Source organism: Podarcis melisellensis (genome assembly GCF_964234715.1).
Source record: "Podarcis melisellensis genome assembly, chromosome: 16".
Taxonomy (NCBI): Eukaryota; Metazoa; Chordata; class Lepidosauria; order Squamata; family Lacertidae; genus Podarcis; species Podarcis melisellensis.
The window spans coordinates 35,922,770-35,946,012 of NC_138533.1; the positions used below are offsets into that span (position 1 = coordinate 35,922,770).

General features: G+C 45.5%; 1 protein-coding gene across 2 annotated transcripts in view; it reads right to left on the minus strand.

Annotated features, from left to right (window-relative positions):
* LOC309359496 (transmembrane protein 132C-like) overlaps nt 1-23,243 on the minus strand; it is a 245,810-nt gene that overhangs the window by 86,070 nt on the left and 136,497 nt on the right. For both annotated transcript variants that reach the window (XM_081893263.1, XM_081893264.1), the window contains exon 3: nt 7,996-8,142. In XM_081893263.1, coding sequence (XP_081749389.1) covers nt 7,996-8,142 — 147 coding nt within the window. The remainder of the gene's footprint in view (nt 1-7,995; nt 8,143-23,243) is intronic.

A 23,243-nucleotide genomic window follows, 5' to 3' on the forward strand; every position in this document is an offset into this window, starting at 1 on the left:
TTTGAATTCCCAACAGGATGGAACCTAAACTCTGATAGATGTGAGATTTTGCAGTTGACAGTGACGTATGGGTCTAGAAAAGTCTGGGAAGTGAAGCTTAGTGAATACTAATGGGGATTTTATTTGCTTTATCTTGTGATTCCCCCCCCCCCCCAAATTCTCTCATGCTTTATTGCCTGGTTGATTTATCACTTCTCTCCACTGTCGAAAGCCAAATTGGGCAACAGTGTGATGTTCTGCTGCTGAAGTCAGCTGTTTATGAGTTTCAGCAGATGTTCCTGTTTGTAAGATACTTTGGGAGAGAAACCTTGCCTCATCTTAGCTATGCATCATTTTGCCCTTCCTTCCCTACATTTCCTCAGTCAGTAGGCAAGTGCTTCTCCTCTGAAGCTGATCAAACATGCAAACTGAGATTGGGTGAGGGGCACTGGAAAGTTTATGCAGCTATGTCCTTTTTAAAAACATCACACAAGGGTCACTCTGAAAAACCTTTTTCAGGACACAAGAGTTTTTAATGGATAACCTAGCTACCACTGGCAGCTCATTAGAGAGGAAGGTTGTGGAAAGAATTGTGCACCAGCAACAGCAACAGATTGGTTTCGACGCCAGGCGACAGAGTCAAATTCCTGTGGCTGCTTGATCAAAGCACACTGGAATTAGCAGTGTCGCAGAAGTTTGTAATTACCTGCTTTGTCCCGTGAAATTATCTAGCTTGTAGTGTTCAGTCAGATTAGGAAAGCAAGTGTGTTTTAGCATGTGCACTCCCTCCCCCCCCCCTCTACAATATAAATATCTTACACAATGAGAACCAGCGTTGTGCAGTGGTCAGAGAGTGTTCCTCAATGGTACCCACCAGATTTTGTTGGACTCAACTCCCACCAGCCTTTGCCAGTGTAGCAGATATCCGGGCATGATGGGAGTCAGAGTCAAATACATCTAGAGATGTCACCAGGTGGGAGAATGTTGGGTTGGAATGTTGAATTAGGACATGTCCTTGGTTTCTATGTGACAAGAGCTGGGTTTGAGAGGTGACTTTTTCTCCTTTTCCACTCCTGTGATTGCGGATGGGAATTTCAATCTGGGAATCCTGAACTAAACATACATTTCTTTTGCTGTTGTTATCCCTATGGTTAATGTCATTAATTTTATTAGTATACTGTTGTTCTTGATAGTATTGGCATTGGTGATGATATTGTTAATGATATTGTTATAGATATTATTCATCTTTTAAACAACAACAGTAAGAGCAGCAACATGTTGCTCTATGGAACAAATGCCGCTGCCAAGCTACTTTGGGAGAAGCAATGACCCAGAAAGATCCCATTTGGGGACTGCCGTCCTGTGCCAAATTAAATTAGTTTGATAAAATATCTCTGTTCTGTGCTGATAGGGCTCCAAACTACCCTTGGCAATGTTTTGAAGGCCTGCTGTGTGGCATGGCCAAAGGGAGACTGACAAACGGGAGCAGAGCAGCGCAACCTTCCATACCAAGTAGGCCGCAAAAGTAATTTGGCATGGGGGGGGGGGAGAGAGGCCAAAAGGAAGGGGGAGGGGGTTTATTGATGGGGGGTGTTCTTGATTTTCTTATGTATGTTGTGTTTTTGTCTTGCATTTTAATGCTGTCAACTGCCCCCAGATCTATGGCTGAAAGGGTGGTATACAAATTGAGTAAATAACCTTTTTTTCAAACAAACAAACCCTCACCCCTGTTGTTTGGCTAAAAAGGCCACTTCGTAGTCAGTCAAAACATTTAAACTTGTAAGCCCTTCCAAAAAGATATATTCTGCCGGGGTGCAAATAGAAGAACAACAACAACAACAACAACATATTATTTATACCCTGTGCATCTGGCTGGGCTTCCCCAGCCACTCTGGGTGGCTTCCAACAAAATATTAAAATACAGTAATGCATCAAACATTAAAAGCTTCCCTAAACAGGGCTGCCTTCAGATGTCTTCTAAAAGTCTGGTAGTTGTTGTTCTCTTTGACATCTGGTGGGAGGGCGTTCCACAGGGCGGGTGCCACTACTGAGAAGGCCCTCTGCCTGGTTCCCTGTAACTTGGCTTCTTGGAGCGAGGGAACTGCCAGAAGGCCCTCAGCGCTGGACCTCAGTGTCTGGGTTGAATGATGGGGATGGAGACGCTGCTTCAGGTATACTGGGCTGAGGCTCAGCACCCGCAAATTAACTTTTATTGAGCTTTTTCTGGGAGGGGGGAAGCCAAAGTTGTTGACCTCTTTTTAGAGGGGAAATCGTTCACCTGTAATGACGCTGCAGCAGAAAAACTGCTTTTGTTTCCTGACTCATCGGGAATATTTGACGCTACGGAGTCACTGCCGCTGATCAAGATGTGCCCCCCCCGAATTCGGCCCCCAGGTGCCCCGCACACCTTTACCCCTAGGTAAAGATGGCCCTGATATGGAGAGCCCAAGGTTCCCTTCACCTGCTTCACAGCCCATAAGGTCTAGAAACATGTGTGTGCTTTTTTTAAAAAAGCAGACATTTTGAGCAAGCTAAATTCTGTGCATTTCCTGAAGACATATAGCCCTGTTCACTGTATAACAAAGACAAAAGGTTGTCTCCAATAGTTGTCCTACTCAGAGTAGACCCATCAAAAGTAATGGACATTGACTCACTTGGGTCCATTAGTTCTCCTGAGAGTGTAGTTTAGCTGGATACAGCTCAAAGAGATTTGCAGTTCTATTTATCTAAGTAGATTTCATCAAGTGTGTTTATTTGTGTGTAGCAGGGACGATGACGTGACAGCCTGCTTATTGTTTTTACTGAGGATGTAACTATACTTGACATTGCCCATGAAAGCCCTGGCTTCCTTTTCAAGGATATCTATGCCCCCCCCTTTTGGCAGACTCCCAAAATGTTTTCTTCTTCTTCCCCTTTTTGGTCCTCTGCCCTTTGCTTGTATTGCAAACTCTCTATTGCAAATCCTACTAATGGAAATGAGATCCTTTGTGGTCAGATAGAGGCTGTAAGCTGCTCACAACAACAGATGTTTTCTCTGTCCCCAGAATGTCAGAGGTTTGTTGCACCCACTCTCACATCCCTGTTGCTAACCAGGCATGGAATAAAAAATCTCTCTCTCTCTCTCTCTCTCTCTCTCTCTCTCTCTCTCTCTCTCTCTCTCTCTCTCTGTGTGTGTGTGTGTGTGTGTTTGTGTGTATGTGTGTGTGTGTTGGGGTGCAGTGTGTTTGCTTCAAAACCTGGATATCTTTCTGAGCTCAGAATTTAATCCAAGTTGGAGAGGTTGTCAGATATCAAACCCTCTGACAGAGAACTTAGGGGGTGAATGGCGACTGAAAAAGAGCAGGAAAAGGGGGCACTGAAAAAGAATATAGAGGGATTGACATGTTGTTGTTGTTGTTGTTGGATAGAGGGGAGAGTTCCCTGAAGCTTGCATAAACAAAACTAAATAAATAAGGGAGCATGCAGAACAGGGCCTTTTTAGCAGTGGCTCCCAAAACGCAAGCCCAAGCCTTCATCATTCTTGGTCATTGGCCATGCTTGCTCCAAGGGCTGATGGGAGTTGTAGTTCAATAACCTCTGGAGGTTCCCTTACAGCATTGTGCATTCTGGAGTGGCCTATAGCAGTTAATTATTATCTGAGCTGCAGAACTGGCATGATGACATAGTTTCAGAAAGTTTGTGTTATGCTGGGTTACTGTTATTTTCGTGCAGCCTTTTTTATAATGTTTCAAAGTGAGATGGATATTCTGAATGGCTGTAGCTTATATTTCATTGTTTATGTTTGGTATGTAGTTTATAAACTAGTTTGTGAAGCTTTTCCCCCCTCCTTGAAAAGAGGTTAATAATAATACTACGTGCAAATCAACCCAGTGGAAATTGTACGCGCTCAGCAGCCACAGATTGTTTAGTGTCAGGTGGAAAACTGTTAATTTCTGCACTGTATTTGAGCTTTCACACAATGTGAAAGCCACTTCTGGAAAACTAATGGAATATAGCATAGAATTTTTGCATGCAGTTTTGCCTGTTATACACATTTTTGCAAAGCAATCCTCCCAAATATAATGCATTTTTGCAGGTCACTTTCATTAGCAATTACATTTTGCATTTTTTGTTCACATGATTTGGCTGGAGAACCGCACAACAAAAATCAGAAAAAGGTGCAAATTTCGAAGGGTGGTTCTGTTTGCCTTTAATTGAAAAGTGAATCGAATTTCTCCTTCCAAGACGCCCCACAGCAATGTCACACTGAGGTTGTTCTAGGGCAGGGGTAGGCAATCTAAGGCCCAGGGGCCGGATGTGGCCCAATCGCCTTCTAAATCCAGCCCGTGGGCGGTCCAGGAATCAGCGTGTTTTTACATGAGTAGAAAGTGTCCTTTCATTTAAAATGCATCTCTGGGTTATTTGTGGAGCCTGCCTGGTGTTTTTACATGAGTACAGTGGTACCTCTAGTTGTGAACGGGATCCGTTCCAGAGGCCCGTTCGCAACATAAAAAGAGCGCAATCTGCAGCGGCTCATATGCGCACGCACGGGTTGCAATTCACCGTTTCTGCACATGTGTGTGACGTAATTTTTGCGCTTCCGCTCATGCATGAGCAGCAAAACCCGGAAGTAACCCTTTCTGGTACTTCCAGGTCACTGCGGGACATAACCTGAAAGAACGTAACATGAAGCAGACGTAACATGAGGTATGACTGTAGAATGTGTGCTTTTATTTAAAATGCGTCTCTGGGTTATTTGCAGGGCATAGGAATTTGTTCATATTTTCCCCCAAAATATAGTCTGGCCCACCACATGGTCTGAGGGGTGGTGGACCGGCCCCCGGCTGAAAAAGGTTGCTGACCCCTGTTCTAGGGCATTGCCAGAAATTTATTAATGGCAGCTTTGAGCCGTCCCCATGTACACTGGAGCACTAGAAAACGAGAGCTGGAAAAATGGGGCTGGGCATGCACCCAAGCAGGGTTCAGCCAGGGTTTGGGGCTGCAGCAGCTACTCAAGGGTGCTCAACACTGGCACTAGGCCTGCACCCATCAGTGCGCAACACAGCGGGGGAAGAATCATAAAGCCACCTGGCAGAAAGGAAGAGAAGCGAAACAAGGAACATGCATCTGGATGAGTAGTGCAGTTAATGAAGGCTTTGCAACAGGATCCCCTCCTCCCGCCTGGGATAGAATTAGGTACCATCTGTAGCCAAAAAGAAAGAAAGAAAACGGTTTGAGACCTTTGCCCACGCCCCACAGAATTGCACTATAAATAAACTGATCAGGGTTTCAGCATATATTAAATGGTGCTACTTGCGTGTTTTAAAGAGAGAGAGAGTGAGAAAAGAGGCTTCAAGGCATTTTTTTTTCTGCACATGCTTTCCTAATGCACAATCAAATCCACTTTCTTCTCATTTGCAAATTGTCGGGCGAGAGTGATAGATTGATATTACCCTCCTCTTCCTGTGCCCCCCAAGAGCTTTATTTTGCACAATGGCCCTATGCTAACATGTAATACAGGAAGAGCTCGTTGGAAAAGTGATAGACCAACCAGCAATGAGGACATCTCTCTCAAGAAATGTAAGATCAGAGCAACGGAGCCAAACAAACCAACGTTCTGCAAAGCCATTTGAAGAACAAGAGGACTCTTTGCTAACACACTCACCCACCACTAACCATAGTAAATTGCCTTATACCATTGATGCTATCTATTCTGGCAGTAGCTCTCCAAGATTACAGACTTAAAATCTTCTCCAGGCCCTACCTGGAGATGCCAGAGATTGAATCTGTGACCTTCTGCATTTAAGGCTCTCCCACTTAACTAAAGTTCAAATCCTAAAGTTCAGATTTACACTAAGTTCAAATCCTAAAACCATGCATTTTTTTCTGTTTAGCAAAATGGTCATTTATGATAGGCAGGTTCTCCTTTACAGAGAGTAAAGATGTTATGTTGGGTTAGATCAAAGATCCTGTTTCTCACATAAGAATAGCCAAGGGTCCGGTATCTTGTTCTCAGAGCAGCCAACCAGATGCCAAAAGGAAGCTCACAAAGCCACTCCCGACATAAGGGGGGGGGGTTGCAGGCTCACGCCCACCAACATCTGCGCGGGGCTGGCTGCGGCCCCGCGTGACTTGGGGAATCCTTGGGCCACGTCAGCCCCAGGGCCAGCCAATCGGCTGGCTGCAGGGGCGGGGCTTGGGCCACTTAAGGTTGGTGTGGCCTGGGATCGCCCCTTTCCTTCCTCGCCCCAGCTGCGGTTTAGCACCCACCGACCCTTTAGGTTTCCCTTCGGATTTTGCTATGGACCTCGGTTGGTCGCCGCAAGGGGCCTGGTAGGAATTTTTCCACTTGGCTAATTTGCATTGATTTAAAAGCCATCTGGTTTTTTCGCCTACCTCGTAGCAAATCGTCACAACGCCTTTGGCTTGGCGGTTAGGCATTGGTAGGGGCATTGTTATGCAGATGAGTTGGGGGGAGGAACGCCATCACCTCCCCCAAATATTTAAGGGTAGTCCGATAAAGGATTCCGGGGGTGTTGCCTCATCCGAAACCTATGGAGGCTAGGGCCTAAAGCGCGCACCCAAGCGGTGACCCCTCGGGGAGTGCCTAGGGATGTGCATCTCAGGGGCTCCCCCTGCTGGAGTTAACCCTTCCGGTTCTCATACCGGATAGTCTGATAGGACCAATGCCTAAAGCCAATACCGCTCTTACCTGTAACCAATAAAGTTGTGGCCATTTTTCGCCCATTAACCTAAAATCTTGGTGTCCTGTCTCTTTATTCCAACTGGTGGGGGGCAGGAATCGCCACGCAAACAGAACCTGAGTGCAAGGGAGCCACTGGGAATGTTATCTTTCCTTGAGCTTGTCTACTCTTCTTTTAAAACCATCCAAGTTGGTGGCCGTTGCTACATCTTGTGGGAATGAACTCCATAGTTTAACTATGCACTGTATAAAGCAGTGCTTTGTTTGCCTGTCCTGCATCTTCCAACATTCACCTTCATTGGATGGCCCCAAATTCTAGCATTACAAGAGAGGGAGAAACAGGTATCTCATGGTCGTTCAACAGATGCCTTCAGGAAGCTCCAAAGCAAGCTGTGAAGGCCACAGCCCTCTCTAGATGCTGGTCTTCAGCCATTTCCCACTTCAGAGAGACACTGCCTCTATGTAATGAAGTTCCATGAAAAATATAAGAAGGTCCCTGCTGGATCAGACAAAAGGCTCCTAGGATCTAGGAGTCTTGGTTGACCACAAACTTGACATGAGCCAACAGTGTGACGCGGCAGCTAAAAAAGCCAATGCAATTCTGGGCTGCATCAATAGGAGTATAGCATCTAGATCAAGGGAAGTAATAGTGCCACTGTATTCTGCTCTGGTCAGACCTCACCTGGAGTACTGTGTCCAGTTCTGGGCACCACAGTTCAAGAAGGACACTGACAAACTGGAACGTGTCCAGAGGAGGGCAACCAAAATGGTCAAAGGCCTGGAAACGATGCCTTATGAGGAAGGGCTAAGGGAGCTGGGCATGTTTAGCCTGGAGAAGAGGAGGTTAAGGGGTGATATGATAGCCATGTTCAAATATATAAAAGGATGTCACATAGAGGAGGGAGAAAGGTTGTTTTCTGCTGCTCCAGAGAAGCGGACACGGAGCAATGGATCCAAACTACAAGAAAGAAGATTCCACCTAAACATTAGGAAGAACTTCCTGACAGCAAGAGCTGTTCGACAGTGGAATTTGCTGCCAAGGAGTGTGGTGGAGTCTCCTTCTTTGGAGGTCTTTAAGCAGAGGCTTGACAACCATATGTCAGGAGTGCTCTGATGGTGTTTCCTACTTGGCAGGGGGTTGGACTCGATGGCCCTTGTGGTCTCTTCCAACTCTATGATTCTGTGATTCTATGATTCTAAGGCCCAGCTGGCGAGCATCCTATTGACTATGTGGAATAATAGCTTGATCAGAATCAAAGCCTTTTCACATGTTATGTGGTTATCAAACCGAGACGATGGGAGCCTCATGTCCCACGGCAATGGCACCAACTCACCTGCTCCTTGGACTCTGCATTATTCTCTGACACATCACTGTTGTGGTTGAGTGTTTCCCACCATTTCCTACGTTCTGCGTCACGTCCCACTGCCTTGGGTCACTTGCCTTTGCACTCAGGATATTGACTCCTTTCTTTACCTTTGCCCTATTGGGAAAAAAGAATTGCAGTCATCGTCATCATCGTCATCATCATCATCATCATCATTTTTTATTTGTATGTCGCCTTTCCACAGTTAAAAAACAATGCTCAAGGCGGCTTGCAGCATAATAATTACAAAAGTCATAAACAATAAATAAACCACATCAAAAAAATACACAACCAAATGGGAAACAATTTTTACATAAATCAAAATCTAAAGCTAAGAATACACCATTAATATCACAGTTTAAAATGACATAGGTAAAAAGTAGCAGCAATTTAAACAAAAAACAAAACAAAATGGAGCCCTCTCTGCCCAGCAGCGGCAGCGGCAGCAGTCCTTTATAGAGCTCATCAGGCCCCACCCTAGGCCAGGTGTTGAGTGGCAGGACTGGGGCCCTCAGGCGCTGAGCAGGGGAGTCACAATCTGTCAAGTTATACACACAACCCTGCACACACAAACACACACCTGTATAGGAACCTAAGAATAAGCCTGAAGGTCAGGGTTGGGAAACGCTAAAATGGTCAAATGAGGCATTTCCTTCTGTGAGATACAAAACAGAAATACAGGTACCTTTACTAAAACGATCAGAAGAGGCAATCCTTGCTATATGACAGCAAACTGGAAGTGACTTCTAATGAGCTCAGAAGTCTTTCCTGTTGTGTGACAGGGAAAGAGGAATTCAGGGAAAACAAATAAGGAAGCCACCATTTTGAATGGCATTACACTCCACCCTGACAAAGAGTCCTGGCCTGGAAGATATTGCCAAAAGTCTGTCTAGCTCAGGGTTAGCCAACATGGTGTCCTCCAGATGTTGCTGGCTGGAGTTGATGGGAGTCTAACAACATCCAGTGAGCATCACCTTGCCTAGCCTTGGCTTTTCCCAGCATCCTGTTTCTTACAGAGGCCAACCAGAGGCTTTTGGGAAGCCAGTCAGACCATCAAGCAATGAGCAATCTGAAGCGCAATGGCACAGGACAAGATAGAGACAAATGCAAGATGGCGTTGGTTCAGAAAGCAGGCTTCGGAGCTCGCCAGGACTTCAATGGACTTTAATTGCTGCTCAGGGAAGTAATTTTTCCTTTCTCCACTTTAAACTTACCAACTCACTGAGAACTTATCAGCATTTTCTTATCTATGTTATAAGAAACACTCTGGGCAAGTTCTGTGAGAAGCATCCTGGGCAGGCCGCTAGCTGTTAATTGACTTTTATACTTTGTTTTTTGACTTCCTGGCAGTCGTTACACAGAGAAGCTCATCAATAGAACAAACTGAGCACCTTTTCCCTTTCTTTTCTTGCTAAGGAAACCTCTCTTTGCTTACTCCTCAATGCATTATTATGCCTGTTTGTAAACGCTACAGGGATCCACAGGAGGCAGTCCTTTTACCAGTTCCCAAACAATCAAAAATGGAGGACCAATGCCCTGTGACCTTCATTGAATTAGCCTGAAAAGAAGCCAAGCAATTTCCAAACAAGGAGGTCCCACATCTGAGCCAATTCATGTACAATGGCATGGGAAGAGGGGGTAGCTATCCTCCCTCCCTCCAGCTGTGGCAGGAGTGTAGCTCTCATCATCCCTATCCATTGGACATGCTGGCTGGGACTGAGGAGACTTTGGCCTCAACAGCATCTGAAGGGAGGCCCAGGCTAGCCACCGCTGTGCCAAAAGGAAATTAGACAAATTCATAGAACATGGGCTAATCAATGCCTATTACCTATATGGAACCTCATTTGTGAAGAAGCAGGATCCCATTGAACTCCAGGTGCTGTGATTAAAATAAAAGCATGGCAGGGGATATTCTCTTCTTGCCCTGGTTGGCTAGTGTGATGGCTAGTGTGGGAGACAGGATAGACCAGGGTTGCATTCGGATATGGGGAATACTGTGTTGGCTTTTCTGATTGCAGCGCCAGTGGTTCTTTCATGTTTTCTGGCATTCATTTAACGCTGCAATACTGGCTGTATTATGGAACTGTGGCTTTCCGGCCATTATCAACAGAAGTATGGCATCCCAATGAACGTACCACTCTATTCTGCCTTGGTCAGACCACACCTGGAGTCCTGTGTCTAGTTCTGGGTGCCACAATTTAAGGATATTGACCAGTTGGAACATATGCAGAGGAGGGCTATATCAACAGAAGTATAACATCCCAATAAAGGGAAGATGACCAAGATGATCAGGGGTCTGGAAACCAGGCCTTATGAGGAACTGTTGAGGGAGTTGGGTATGTTTAGCCTGGAAAAGAAGAGACTGAGAGGAGATAAGCTGGCCATCTTCAAATATCTCAAGGACTATCATATGGAAGAGGGAGCAAGCTTGTTTTCTCCTGCTCCAGGGTGTAGGACCCAAACCAATGGCTTCAAGAAATGAGATTCCAACTAAACACCAGGAAGAACTTTCTGACAATAAGGGGTGTTTGACAGTAGACCAGACTCCATTGGAAGGTGGTGGATTCCCCTTCACTGGGAGGTTTTAAAGCAAAGGCTGGATGCCCACCTGTCAAAGATGCATTAGTTGAGATTCCTGCTTTGCACTAGGTTGGATGTTTGGGGTCCCTTCCAATTCTACACTTCTATGATTCTATGATATACCGACATGCCACACTATATTTCATTTACCTCAGTGGGTGTGGTGTGACAAAACAATGAACATCATTGGATGACGTTGCTACTTGCTCACCGCCCCACATGTGTGCTTCTGTTCCCTCATGAAAGCAGCCAGAAATAACTGCATGCCCTTATACAACCTCCAGTTTTTGTCACTTCACTCCTGTGATTTTCCATTCTAAGGGGGGTGCAGATGGACCCCCCCCGGAATTAAGCAGCACAGAAATGAGCACCAAATAATACAATACGTTCTATCAGTTTTCCTGACGTGGCTCTTACATTGTATGAAATCTCAAATTAATGCATAAACTAACAGGGAAACATCAGGAAAATGGAATAAGCTGTAGTGTGAATGCAGCCTAGTCTGTGGTAGTAAACATGGCACCCTCCAGAAACAGGAGGCTGTTGGAAACAAGATGGGTAGACTTGATTGGGTAGCCTGCATGGGGGTCCTCCAGGACTTCCAGCTCTTCCTAACCATTGACTCTAATGGTTGGCTGGCTGAGGGCTGATGGGAGTTGGAGTCCACACCTTCTACTAAGTCCATCTAGTTCAGTATTACCTACACCGGTTGGCTCTCCAGTATTTCAGGCAGGTGTCTCTCCCAACCTTACCTGGAGATCCCAGGGATTTGAACCTGGGACCTTCTGCTTGCAAGGCTCTACCACTAACACTGAGCCCTTCTCCCATCTGGACACTGGCTATCCCTGGGCCAGAAAGGTCTTTATTCTGATCCATCAGGGCTCTTCTTCACGTTCCAAGATGTTGAGTAGCAGCAGATACCGTATTTTTTGCTCTCCTAAAAAGCAGATACCGTATTTTTTCCCTCCTAAAAAGTAAGGGGAAATGTGTGTGCGTCTTATGGAGTGAATGCGAGCTGCGCAGCTATCCCAGAAGCCAGAACAGCAAGAGGGAATGATGCTTTCACTGCGCAGCAATCTCTCTTGCTGTTCTGGCTTCTGAGATTCAGAATATTTTTTTTCTTGTTTTCCTCCTCCAAAAACTAGGTGTGTTTGGTGGTCTGGTGCGTCTTATAGAGTGAAAAATGCGGAACATAAGAGGAAACTGCTGAAATGTCTACTGGCATGGACCCTCCCCACCAACCCTTTTCTTCCATCTAGACATCTCACACATTGTCTGCCCCTGTGCTGCCTCAGAGAGATCCATTGTCACTTGCAATTGGAGTTTGTATGGGGGGGGGAGAAGCTACAATTTCCCCAGGAGTTGGAGATTGCTCTTTCCACCGTGAAGCCTGGCAGAGGTACGAGCTGGCTTTGCGGATGATTAGGGAGGACGTTTTCGCTGGACAAGGTTAGTAGCACAATCCAGGACTGGAGGACAAAAATTTAAAAGAGGGGGAGGAAAACAGATACAAGAACAGCAAGAGGAATAAACAACTCTGGTGACAGAGCCATTCTGTTAATTAACCCACCGTATCGAACATTTTGGGGAAAGCAACCTGCCTTTACATACACACACAGAGAGAGACATTATATAATGGCCTTCTGGAGGCAGGAAGAGTCCAGGAGTAAAGTAGGTTATCCAGAGTAAGGGAAAATCAATGCAGTGATGGCACTTAGTGCTGGAATGGGCGGCTGGAATGCCCCAAAGACTCGAGCTTCTAAATAAATATGTGGAATTATAATCTGCAGCACTCTCTCCTCCCTCCGCAGTATCTCTCTTTCCCTCTCGCAGTTTTATATAACAATGTCAACAGATGAGGTGGAATTAGGCCAGGAAGTGAAAGATGTCTGGGTTTCTGTGCTTATTTTCTTAAGCCAACTCAGCAGCCGCAACAGCAGTAGTATTACAAAGGCATCCTCTTTGGCCAACCACAAGAACAGGGAAAGCTGCCTTATTCTCAGTCAAGCCATTGGTCCATCTAGATGAGTGTTTGTCTACACTCTCTAGACAGCTTACATTTGCAGCCCTACTTGGAGAAGCTGGGGCTTGAACTGAGGATCTTCTGAGTACGTTTCCGAGCACAATTCAAAGTGTTGGTGCTGACCTTTAAAGCCCTAAACGGCCTCGGTCCAGTATATCTGAAGGAGCGTCTCCACCCCCATCGTTCTACCCAGACACTGAGGTCCAGCGCCAAGGGCCTTCTGCAGGTTCCCTCACTGCGAGAAGCCAAGTTGCAGGGAACCAGACAGAAGGCCTTCTCAGTAGTGGCACCCGCCCTGTGGAACACCCTCCCACCAGATGTCAAAGAGAACAACAACTACCAGACTTTTAGAAGACATCTGAAGGCAGCCCTGTTTAGGGAAGCTTTTAATGTTTGATGTATTACAGTATTTTAATATTTTGTTGGAAGTCTCCCAGAGTGGCTGGGGTATAAATAATAAATAATTTTATGATGATGATGATGATGATGATTATTCTACATGCATAGCGGACACTGTGTCCTTGAGCTACGACCCATCCCACTTGTTATTCCCAAATGGTCATAACTGCTACTGAGCAAAGGAGCTAGAAACATTTCATTTCTTACATGTGTTATGCTAGCTTTTCCTTTATGGCACAGGCTGTTAACCCGCGGTCCTCCAGATGTGGCTGGACTACAACTTCCATCTCCTCTTGCCTCTGGCCATGCTGGCTGGGGCTGATAGGAGTTGGAGTCTGTCCAACAACAGCTGAAAGGGCCACATGCTCTTTGCTCCTGCATTAAGTGGCTCAGGGTGGTGAGCCGAGTCCCTCACACTGCCGTTTCATTCTTACAAAGCCACTCCCGACCTAAAGAGGGCGGAGGTTGCGGGCTCACACCCCCGTCTACATTCTCGCGGGGCTGGCGGCAGCCCCACGGGACTCAGGGATTCTCCAGTCTCATTAGTATTCATCACCCTCGGGCCAGCCAATCAGCTGGTGGTAGGGGCGGGCTTACCTAGGTGCTCTTAAGGTTGGGGCAGCCCTGGCTCACCCCCTTTTCTTCTCTACAGCAGCAGCGGTTTCCCACCCACCCGCCCTCTAGGTTTGCATTCGGACTTTGCTATGGGCTTCAGCTGGTCACCGCAAGGGGCCTGGTAGGAGTTTTTCCATTTGGCTGATTGGCTGTGATTTGAAGCCACTTGGTTTTTTCGCCTACCTCGTAGCAAAACGTCACAACTCCTGGTTTTGGCGGTTAGGCATTGGCAGGGGAATTGTTATGCAAATGAGGTTGGGGGGGGGAGGAACGCCATCACCTCCCCCACATCTTGAAGGGTAGTTCGTTAAAGGACTCCGGGGGGCGTCGCCTCGTCCGAAACCTACGGAGGCTAGGGCCTAAAGTGCGCTCCCAAGCAGTGACCCCTTGGGGAGCGCCTACGAATGTGCATCTCGGGGGGCTCCCTCTGTTGGTGCTTAACCCTTCCCGGTTAGACCGGATATTATGTTAGGGCCAATGCCTAAAGCCAATACCACTCTTACCTGTAATCAATAAAGTTGTGGCCATTTTCGCCCATTAACCTTAATTCTGGTGTCCGGTGTCTTTATTTACTCCATCTGTGGGAGGGGGCGGGAATTGCCACGCAACAGCCTTTTAAGGTAGGCTAAAGGGATTTTCTTATGGATGTTTTATGTAAACCACTCGGAAGTTTATTATTACTATTATTAAGTGGCATATAAATTTTGCTAAATAATTTTTAAAATATATATCAAAATGTGAAAAGGGAGCTTGGCTGCATATGGGGATTTCCTTGCCCAGTAAGATGAATGGGTGATAGAATAATAGATGTTTAGAGTAAGAAGGGACTCCCAAGACCAATGCCTTGCCATGCAGGTAACACATTTAAAGTCTCCCTGACAGATCCACCCAATTTCTGGTTTTTTAAACTGCCTATGAAAGACTAGTCACCACCTACCAAGGGAGTCTATTCCATGGTCAAACAGGTCTTACTGTCAAAATGCTCTTCCTAATGTTCAGTCAGAATCTCCTTTCTTGTAATTTGAATCCATTAGCTTGAGTCCTAGCTGCTGGAGTAGCAGATTTCTACCCCCAAAATCCTGCTTCAATGGTATCACTGAAGCCAATTTTAGTGTTGTAAAAAAGTATGTAGTTTAGAAATACACTTAAGCAAATAGTCATGCTATAGGTAGTCATGCTATAGGTAAAAGGTAAAGCTAAAGGACCCCTGGATGGTTAAGTCCAGTCAAAGGTGACCATGGGGTTGTGGCGCTCATCTCGCTTTCAGGCCAAGGGAGCCAGCCTTTGTCCACAGACAGCTTGCTGGGTCGTGTGGCCAGCATGCTTCTGGCACAACGGGACACTGTAATGAAAACCAGAGAACATGGAAATTCCGTTTACCTTCCCACCACAGCAGTAGCTATTTATCTACTTGCACTGGTGTGCTTTCAAACTGCTAAGTTGGCAGAAGCTGGGACAGAGCAAAGGGAGCTTACCCTTTCACATGGATTCGAACCACCGAACTTCTGATCGACAAGCCCAAGAGGCTCAGTGGTTTAAACCACAGCGCCACCTGCGTCCTCTTTGTCATGCTTTATTAAGAGCAGAAATCATACAATAGTAATCCTATTCATAATATAATATTGGTAATGATATAGTATTGATAGCTGTAATTGATATGTAACAATGACAGCTACTATTACAATTGCCTTTCCTTTTGGCTGCCTGTTACTTAGTTAATGAGCCCTTGGTGGGGGATCAGCGGTGTGACTTTGAATTACTTTTAAGACACCCAAAGCCTAGGGGATAAGGTGGTCTATAATATGACAGACACCTAGATAGGGAGGAGAAACGCTGTAGAAGAGTGTTCCGTTGTGTCATAAGACCACCCCAGAAAAAAATTCTAAACAGTTTTGGACTTCAACTTAATAAACACTGCCCCCTTTTGGCTGATCTCTATCAGCGTCTCAGATTATTTGTATCCCCCCCACCCATTTCCCAATAACGCTTGCTATACAGCACTGCTGTTCCAAGATCCAGCCCCAGCTGCAGTATAGAAATTGACGTCCCGAATCTGAGAATGAAAAATGAATTTCAAAGGGGTTGGGACATAATAGCACACAACTGTGTTGTGCACAATTTTCTGCCGTGCTGAAAATTGACTTCCCATTCCCCAGCACTTTTTCACCCCTCCTTAAAAAAAAGAAAGAAAAAGAAAATTCACAGGAAAGTGCGCTTTCTGGCTCTCACCTACCTTCACTGGCACCCTCAGGCAGCCACGTCCGACTGGCTATGGAGCTCTGTAACAGTAGCCCATTTACTGAATGGCCCCGACTGGTTGAGATCACTCACATGCCTAATTCAACAGGCAAGGGCACTGATAACACCAAGCAGGATAATCACAGAACTGTAGAGTTGGAAGGGACCACAAGGCTCATCTAGTCCAACTACCTGCAAAGCAGGAATCATCCAAACTCTCTTTAAAAACCTCCAATGAAGGAGAGCTAACCAGCTCCCATTCCACTGTCAAACAGCTCTTACCACCAGATATTTATTCCTAATGTTTAGTCATAATTTCCTATCTTGTAATGATTGGCTTGGGTCCTAACCTCTGAGGCACAACTCTACTTTTTACATTTGCAGGTGAGGTAGTGTATGTGCTGGACCGATGATGGACCGATAACATGTCCAGAAGAGGGCAACCAAAATGGTCAAAGGCCTGGAAACGATGCCTTATGAGGAACAGCTAAGGGAGCTGGGCATGTTTAGTCTGGAGAAGAGGAGGTTGAGGGGTGATATGATAGCCATGTTCAAATCTATAAAAGGATGTCACATAGAGGAGGGAGAAAGGTTGCTTTCTGCTGCTCCAGAGAAGCGGACATGGAGCAATGGATCCAAACTACAAGAAAGAAGATTCCACCTAAACATGAGGAAGAACTTCCTGACAGTAAGAGCTGTTCGACAGTGGAATTTGCTGCCAAGGAGTGTGGTGGAGTCTCCTTCTTTGGAGGTCTTTAAGCAGAGGCTTGACAACCATATGTCAGGAGTGCTCTGATGGTGTTTCCTGCTTGGCAGGGGGGTTGGACTCGATGGCCCTTGTGGTCTCTTCCAACTCTATGATTCTATGATTCTATGTCTTGCCTCAGTATGAGAGTCAACAAACTGAAGCTCAATCCAGGTAAGACTGGGGCACTGTTCATGGGTGGTTCCCCAGACCAGATGGCTGGGAGGTGGCCTGTTTTGATGGGGTTACACTCCCTCTGAAGGAGCAGGTATGTAGCTTGGAGGGTACTCCTGGATCCTCTGCTGTCGCTGAGACTCAGGTGGCCTTGATGGTGTAGAGTGCCTTCCATTAGCTTCGGCTGGTGGCCCAGCAGCACCCCTATCTGGACAGGGACAGTCTAACTTCTGGGTCCTGTGGTTTTAGCTGGATTCACCCAGCAGCAGGTAACAGTCTCCAGAGAGCAGTTCCTGTCTACAAATCCAGTCACCTGAAGTAGCATCAGACTCTTCAGGACCACAGAGAGCTCCCAAAGGGAGGCAGCTGTTGCTTTAACAGAATCCAGAATTTAGCTAAGCATCAAGCAAAGTATGGCCACTGTCAAGAGTATCAATGCTAAAGTAAACTTGCAAGGGATTTAAAAGAGTGGGCACTTTGGTATAGAACGCTTTCTACAATGAAGCTGAAAAGTCTTAAATTGTGCCTTTTGAAGACATCAGGGGTTGCCTTCAATTCCCTGCCCCACAACCCACACTCCTTTTGTTTGGATTGCAGTTATCCCTGTTATCACTCAAGCCTATTCAAGAAGCATCGACCTTGCTCTGAACTGACATCCTTTGACCTCAGTAACAGCTGTACATAACCAAATCTGATTGGCTATATAGTCTTGTGAAAAATGTCATCCCATTTACTGTGTGATCCCCTGTTAGCTGGGATCACACATGTGACTCATTCAGGAAACACTGCTCTCACTCTCAGTTGGCTTAGTTTACCTTCAGCTATGCCATTGACTAGGGACATGGGTGGCGCTGTGGTCTAAACCACTGAGCCTAGGGCTTGCCGATCGGAAGGTCGGCGGTTCAAATCCCTGCGCTGGGGTGAACTCGGTCCCAGCTCCTGCCAACCTAGCAGTTCGAAAGCACGTCAAAGTGCAAGTAGATAAATAGGTACTGCTCTGGCGGGAAGGTAAATGGTGTTTCTGTGTGCTGCTCTGGTTTTGCCAGAAGCAGCTTAGTCATGCTGGCCACATGACCTGCAAAAACTGTCTGGGGACAAACGTCGGCTCCCTCGGCCAGTAAAGCAAGATGAGCGCTGCAACCCCAGAGTTGTTCATGACTGGACTTAACTGTCAGGGGTCCTTTACCTTTTCCCTTCAGCTATGCCATTGACTAATCAAACCTGAGTGACTATGTAGCTTTGTGGTGTGAACCTGTTCACGAGATAATTCCCAAGTGGTGCTTCTCTTTAGAATACTAGTGGGGGGGGTGTGCTCTTTTAAAACAACAACAATCCTTGCACACTAGAAATCAGGAGAATTTGTTTTAGTTTAGCTTTCTTCCCAACATGTGCAGGGATTTTGTTGTTGTTGTTATGAAGAAGCATTTAATTATGTGAACCCCATACTTGCATTCTGAAATGGTTGACTACATCAGTAAATATATTTCCTGGTTTCAGTCCTGTTAATTGCTGATTCAGTAAAATATGTCCTCCTAATTATTGCTGCTGGTGCTTCCTAGAAAAGTCAAAGAAGTGATCTTAGCCAGCAGGGAATCACAAAGCAAACAGGCTGATGCCACAAATGCTACCCTGAGAATGAGCTATGATTGAGTCACAGTATCACAGGGGGCAATTAAGCCCATCTGGAGTGACAGCAAAATTTCCTGAAGTAGTAATATGAGCCAATGAGTGAACAGAAAAACGTCATAGTTATCCTTTCTCCTTCTGTGATGGAACTCCTATTTGGGGACTTCCCTGGCTTTTTTCTGGCCCACGTAGGACCAGTCTGGATAGTTAGCCTTGGTGAAGGCTTGACATTTTCATCCCCCAAAAAGTTTTTGATTTGAATTTCCACTGAAATGAGGCTGCATTTTAATGTTGTATTTTAATTCTGTTTTTCAGTTGTATTTCAATCAATTGTTTTTATACCTGGTGTTAGCTGCCCTGAGCCCGGCCTTGGCTGGGGAGGGCAGGGTATAAATAAAACTATTAATTATTATTATTATTGTTGTTGTTGTTGTTGTATTGTGGAGTTAATTAGATTTGGCAATGTGCTAATATCACTGAGAACAACTGACGTCAATTCAGAGTAAAGACAATGCTACTTAAATTCGCAGAAAACTGTTTTAAAAACCCTATTGAAAAAGGAGGGAAAGCTGAAAATATTCAGAAATTTCAATGAGTACCTTCATCTCAACACTGCCTGCATTTTGGTTGTTGTTGTTTTTAAAGCAACAACCTCATCCTCATTCCCCCCCCCCCGTTATGATTAGTGCGCTCTATCCTCTCTCCTCACCCCTCCGCTTTGCTCTATGCTTCACTGCCTGAACACCCATGCTTTGCCCCCTTCGCATTTGCTTTTGTGTCCCTCTGTGCTCCTTGCTTTACTGAGCATGCACATTTAGACAGAACACATGCTCAGTCAGGCATTAAGCCAGGTGCTTCTTCTGCGATCGCAGCACCCAAGTGGATTGGAGTCTAGGGAAAACACTTTCACTCTCTAATGCAAACCAAAGTAGAAACTAAAAAGAAAGTGGAGAGAGAGAGAGAGAGAGAGAGAGAGAGAGAGAGAGAGAGAGAGAGAGAGAGAGAGAGAACAGCCCCTGTTCCACATTTTCTCTGTTGATTCAAAATTTCAATTTGCAGTTGAATCACATACAATATCCTTACATAGAGATTGGATTATTTTTTTTAAGACTATAATTTAAAAACAAGAATGGTCAAAACCTGGGAAGTATAAATTCATTTATACAAGAGAAGATATTTATTCTGATATTTATTCACAGTGGACTGTGCTGAGTTATCTTAAGCTTGAAAGCCTTTGGAGATGCAGGTCTGTGGGTAGGTGGGAGGGTTAATATGGGTGCCATCATCCATCACCATTATTTCTTTCCTGGCTACAAGCCTGAGATGAGAAAGAATAATAAGACTGTAATCTTGGAAAACAGGGGTTGCAACCAACTAAGGGCTCATCCAGACTTCCTTTTGTGCACTCAGGCATAGGTCTGTGTCTGAGTGGGTTTTTGTTTTGGTCCCGGCACTTTCCTTGGGAAAACCCACATTTTACCACTGAATTGGAGCAAACTGCACATGGGTTTCCCACAGATTGCCGCTTGCAATCTGCAGTAAAATGTGGGGTTTCCTGGGAAACACACACACACACACACCCCTCACTTGGACTTGGACACAGAGCAAAGTTAAGTGTGGATGAGCTCTAACTCCTACTTAGAGGACACTTGTTGAACCAGTGAACCTACATTTGCCATATCAATTGATTTCAATGGGGCTACTCTGCGTGAAACTAACAATGGATACAACCAGCAGATTCTCTTGTTCAAAACTCTATTTTTACTTTCGGGAAGGAATGTCATGCCAACTTCAGACAAGGCAAAAACAAGCAATTAAATGGGAAGGGGTGGGGGAAGAATCTCCTGACTCCAATCCACTTCTTATGCACTAGAAATACTACTACTACTAATATAATAATAATAATAATAATAATAATAATAATAATAATAATAATAATAATAATTATACCCTGCCCATCTGGCTGGGTTTCCCCAGTCACTCTGGGCGGCTTCCAACAAAGTATTAAAATACAGTGCTCTGTTAAACATTAAAAGCTTCCCTAAGCAAACCTGAAGGGTTCTCATTTTATTTTTACACCAGCCATCTTTCTTTATTAGATCTTCTCACACCACCTGGAATTTGTCATCATTCCTGAAATACTTCTACAGATCTGTGTAAGTGCATTATAAAATAATCTATTTTCTTCCGAAGTAAGAATCCTAAGAATCTAAAATAAGTTTCTAATCCTCATGGATATGTGAACATGTCATCCAAGCATTTGATGGGACAATTTTTTTCATACACACGCGCGCGCGCACACACACACACTTTTTCTCAGCAGAGTCTCAAACCAAGAGATATGTCTACACAATTGTTTTCTGATGACTAAGAGTATCAGTCGGTTTCTTTTTCCAACTCTGTCTTTCTAAGACATATTCAGGATGGCTTCCAATGGTAAGACCACCATATACTAAACCTGTTATGGCTTGACCTGGTAACCCACAGAGGAAGGCCAGTCAGGCATTGCAGGACCACAGACAGCGCCAGGCAAGCAGCTTAATCCAAAAACAGTTGCTCAGCCCTCCTTACACACTTTTCAATTTTCATTTTTATCCTCCTTCCAGCCAGCCAGCCATCCCAGATCATCCCCAGACTCTGACCCTCCCACTGAGGACAGCTTTGTTTGTTAAAGTTCCAACCCTGTGGACTGGCCACACCTTCTGTGCTCTATGACTTCCTGCCTGGTGTGCTCCCTAAGCTGTTGGATCAATGAGCTACAGTGGGAGGCATTTGGTTCCTTGGCAGAAGGTGCCCATGAAGGTCTTGCCTCTGCAGAACCTGGTGCTATGGGAGGTTGCTTTATGGGCGCCTGTCTGTCAGACTCAGAGCTCCTCGGCTGGAGATTCTGCAACCTCCGACCCCGTTGTCTCAATCACTGCTTCATTTATGGGGTTGTGACAATAAACAGTCTCAGAGAGCAGATGAAAACGATTTAGAACAGATTCTAAAAGAAGAGACAGGGATGTAATCTTGACGAACAACACAATTCTGTGAAATAAAAATGGTCTCTGCTGCCCATCCAAAAAGCAGGCAGCGACAGACAGGCATACTTCGGTTTGTGGTTTTATAAAAAGTCCTCATGAAAATCCATCACCACTTTTAGTGCTGATTCCACCTTAATATACATATGTCTGTACACCTATTATACACATTTTTATACAGCAGTTTTTCAAAATATAATGCATTTTCATATGCTCTTTTCTCTAATACAGTGGTACCTCGGGTTACATACGCTTCAGGTTACATACGCTTCAGGTTACAGACTCTGCTAACTCAGAAATAGTACCTCGGGTTAAGAACTTTGCTTCAGGATGAGAACAGAAATCGTGCTCCGGCGGCGCGGCAGCAGCGGGAGGCCCCATTAGCTAAAGTGGTGCTTCAGGTTAATAACAGTTTCAGGTTAAGTACGGACCTCCGGAATGAACTAAGTACTTAACCCGAGGTACCGCTGTAGAAGCATTGTGGTGCACACATTTCTACAGTATACACACTTTTGTACAGGCTACTTGGCTGGAGGACTGCATTGCAACATTCAGAGAACTGCAAATTCCACACAAAAAATGTGTGATCTGTGAAATTGGGCCACAAAATTTAGAGTTCAATTTCAGCTCAGCTCGATACATTTCGGTATATCTGCCCTTCTGCTATGCTTCCTTCATAAGAAGAAAAATCTTTTTAAAGATGGTTGGCAATTTTACATCACATAAATCTTCCCCATCTTCCGAAGGGAATCATCTTCCAGTTCCCTGACTTCCCCTCAACCATGAAGTAGTTCTGATTCCTCCAACATCAGCTCGGCTTCCTGACTGCAGGGATTCAAATCATTTTGTTTCAGCATGATGCCGCAAAAATGCAATTGCATGTGGCAGGGTCTCCGCACAGGAAAGCACCTGGCCCTGGGATCCACAGGCTTCTGCCATAGCGGGAGAGTTCAGCTTGGGAGAAACAACCGACGTGGCGTATGAAAAACAGATGAATCCATTTCAGTGCACCGAACGATGCTGCATGCTCTAGGGGAGAGTAGTGCATGATGCTCAAAGACGGGAGTGGAACCAAAGCCCTACATTTGGCTATCAGGAGAAATTATGCAAATTAAGAACATGTATGCAGAATGACACAATCTATTCTTAGCACAGAATGTGAGCTCTCTTGGCCTGAATTTCATTTCTGGTAAGGCAAGAGGTGCACACATTCATTCTCCATTCTGTGCTTGTACTTAGAACTGCTTTTTTCCAAAGGCATGGAATTGATTTGCTACATTTATATCCTACCTACCTCCAAGGAACTTGAGGCAGCATGGGTAGTTGTTCCCTACGCTAATGTTTTAACGTGTTCGGAGCAGTGGCGGTGGGTCCATTAGGGCAAGTGGAGCACATCTCCCCCAACCTCAGTCTGCCCTCTTCCAGTGCCCACCCACATGCCTTCTTACATGCAACCATCCCAGTTGGTGGCATCACTACCTATCAGATTCTTCTTACTTAGTCTGTACAGTCCTTGTAGGAGTCAGCAGAGAGGATGGGAACAAAACTAGAATGAGTCAGTTCTGGATCCACCTACTGTTTGGGCTGACTGCATTCTGTCCCACCAGCCTTAAGGGACACCAGCCCCCCATGGTTTGCTAGGTTGGTCTGAGAGAGAAAGACGGAGGCAAGGCCACCCAGTGAGATTTATGGCTGAGGTGCTGTGGGTTAAACCACAGAGCCTAGGACTTGCTGATCAGAAGGTCGGCGGTTCGAATCCCCGCGACGGGGTGAGCTCCCGTTGCTCAGTCCCTGC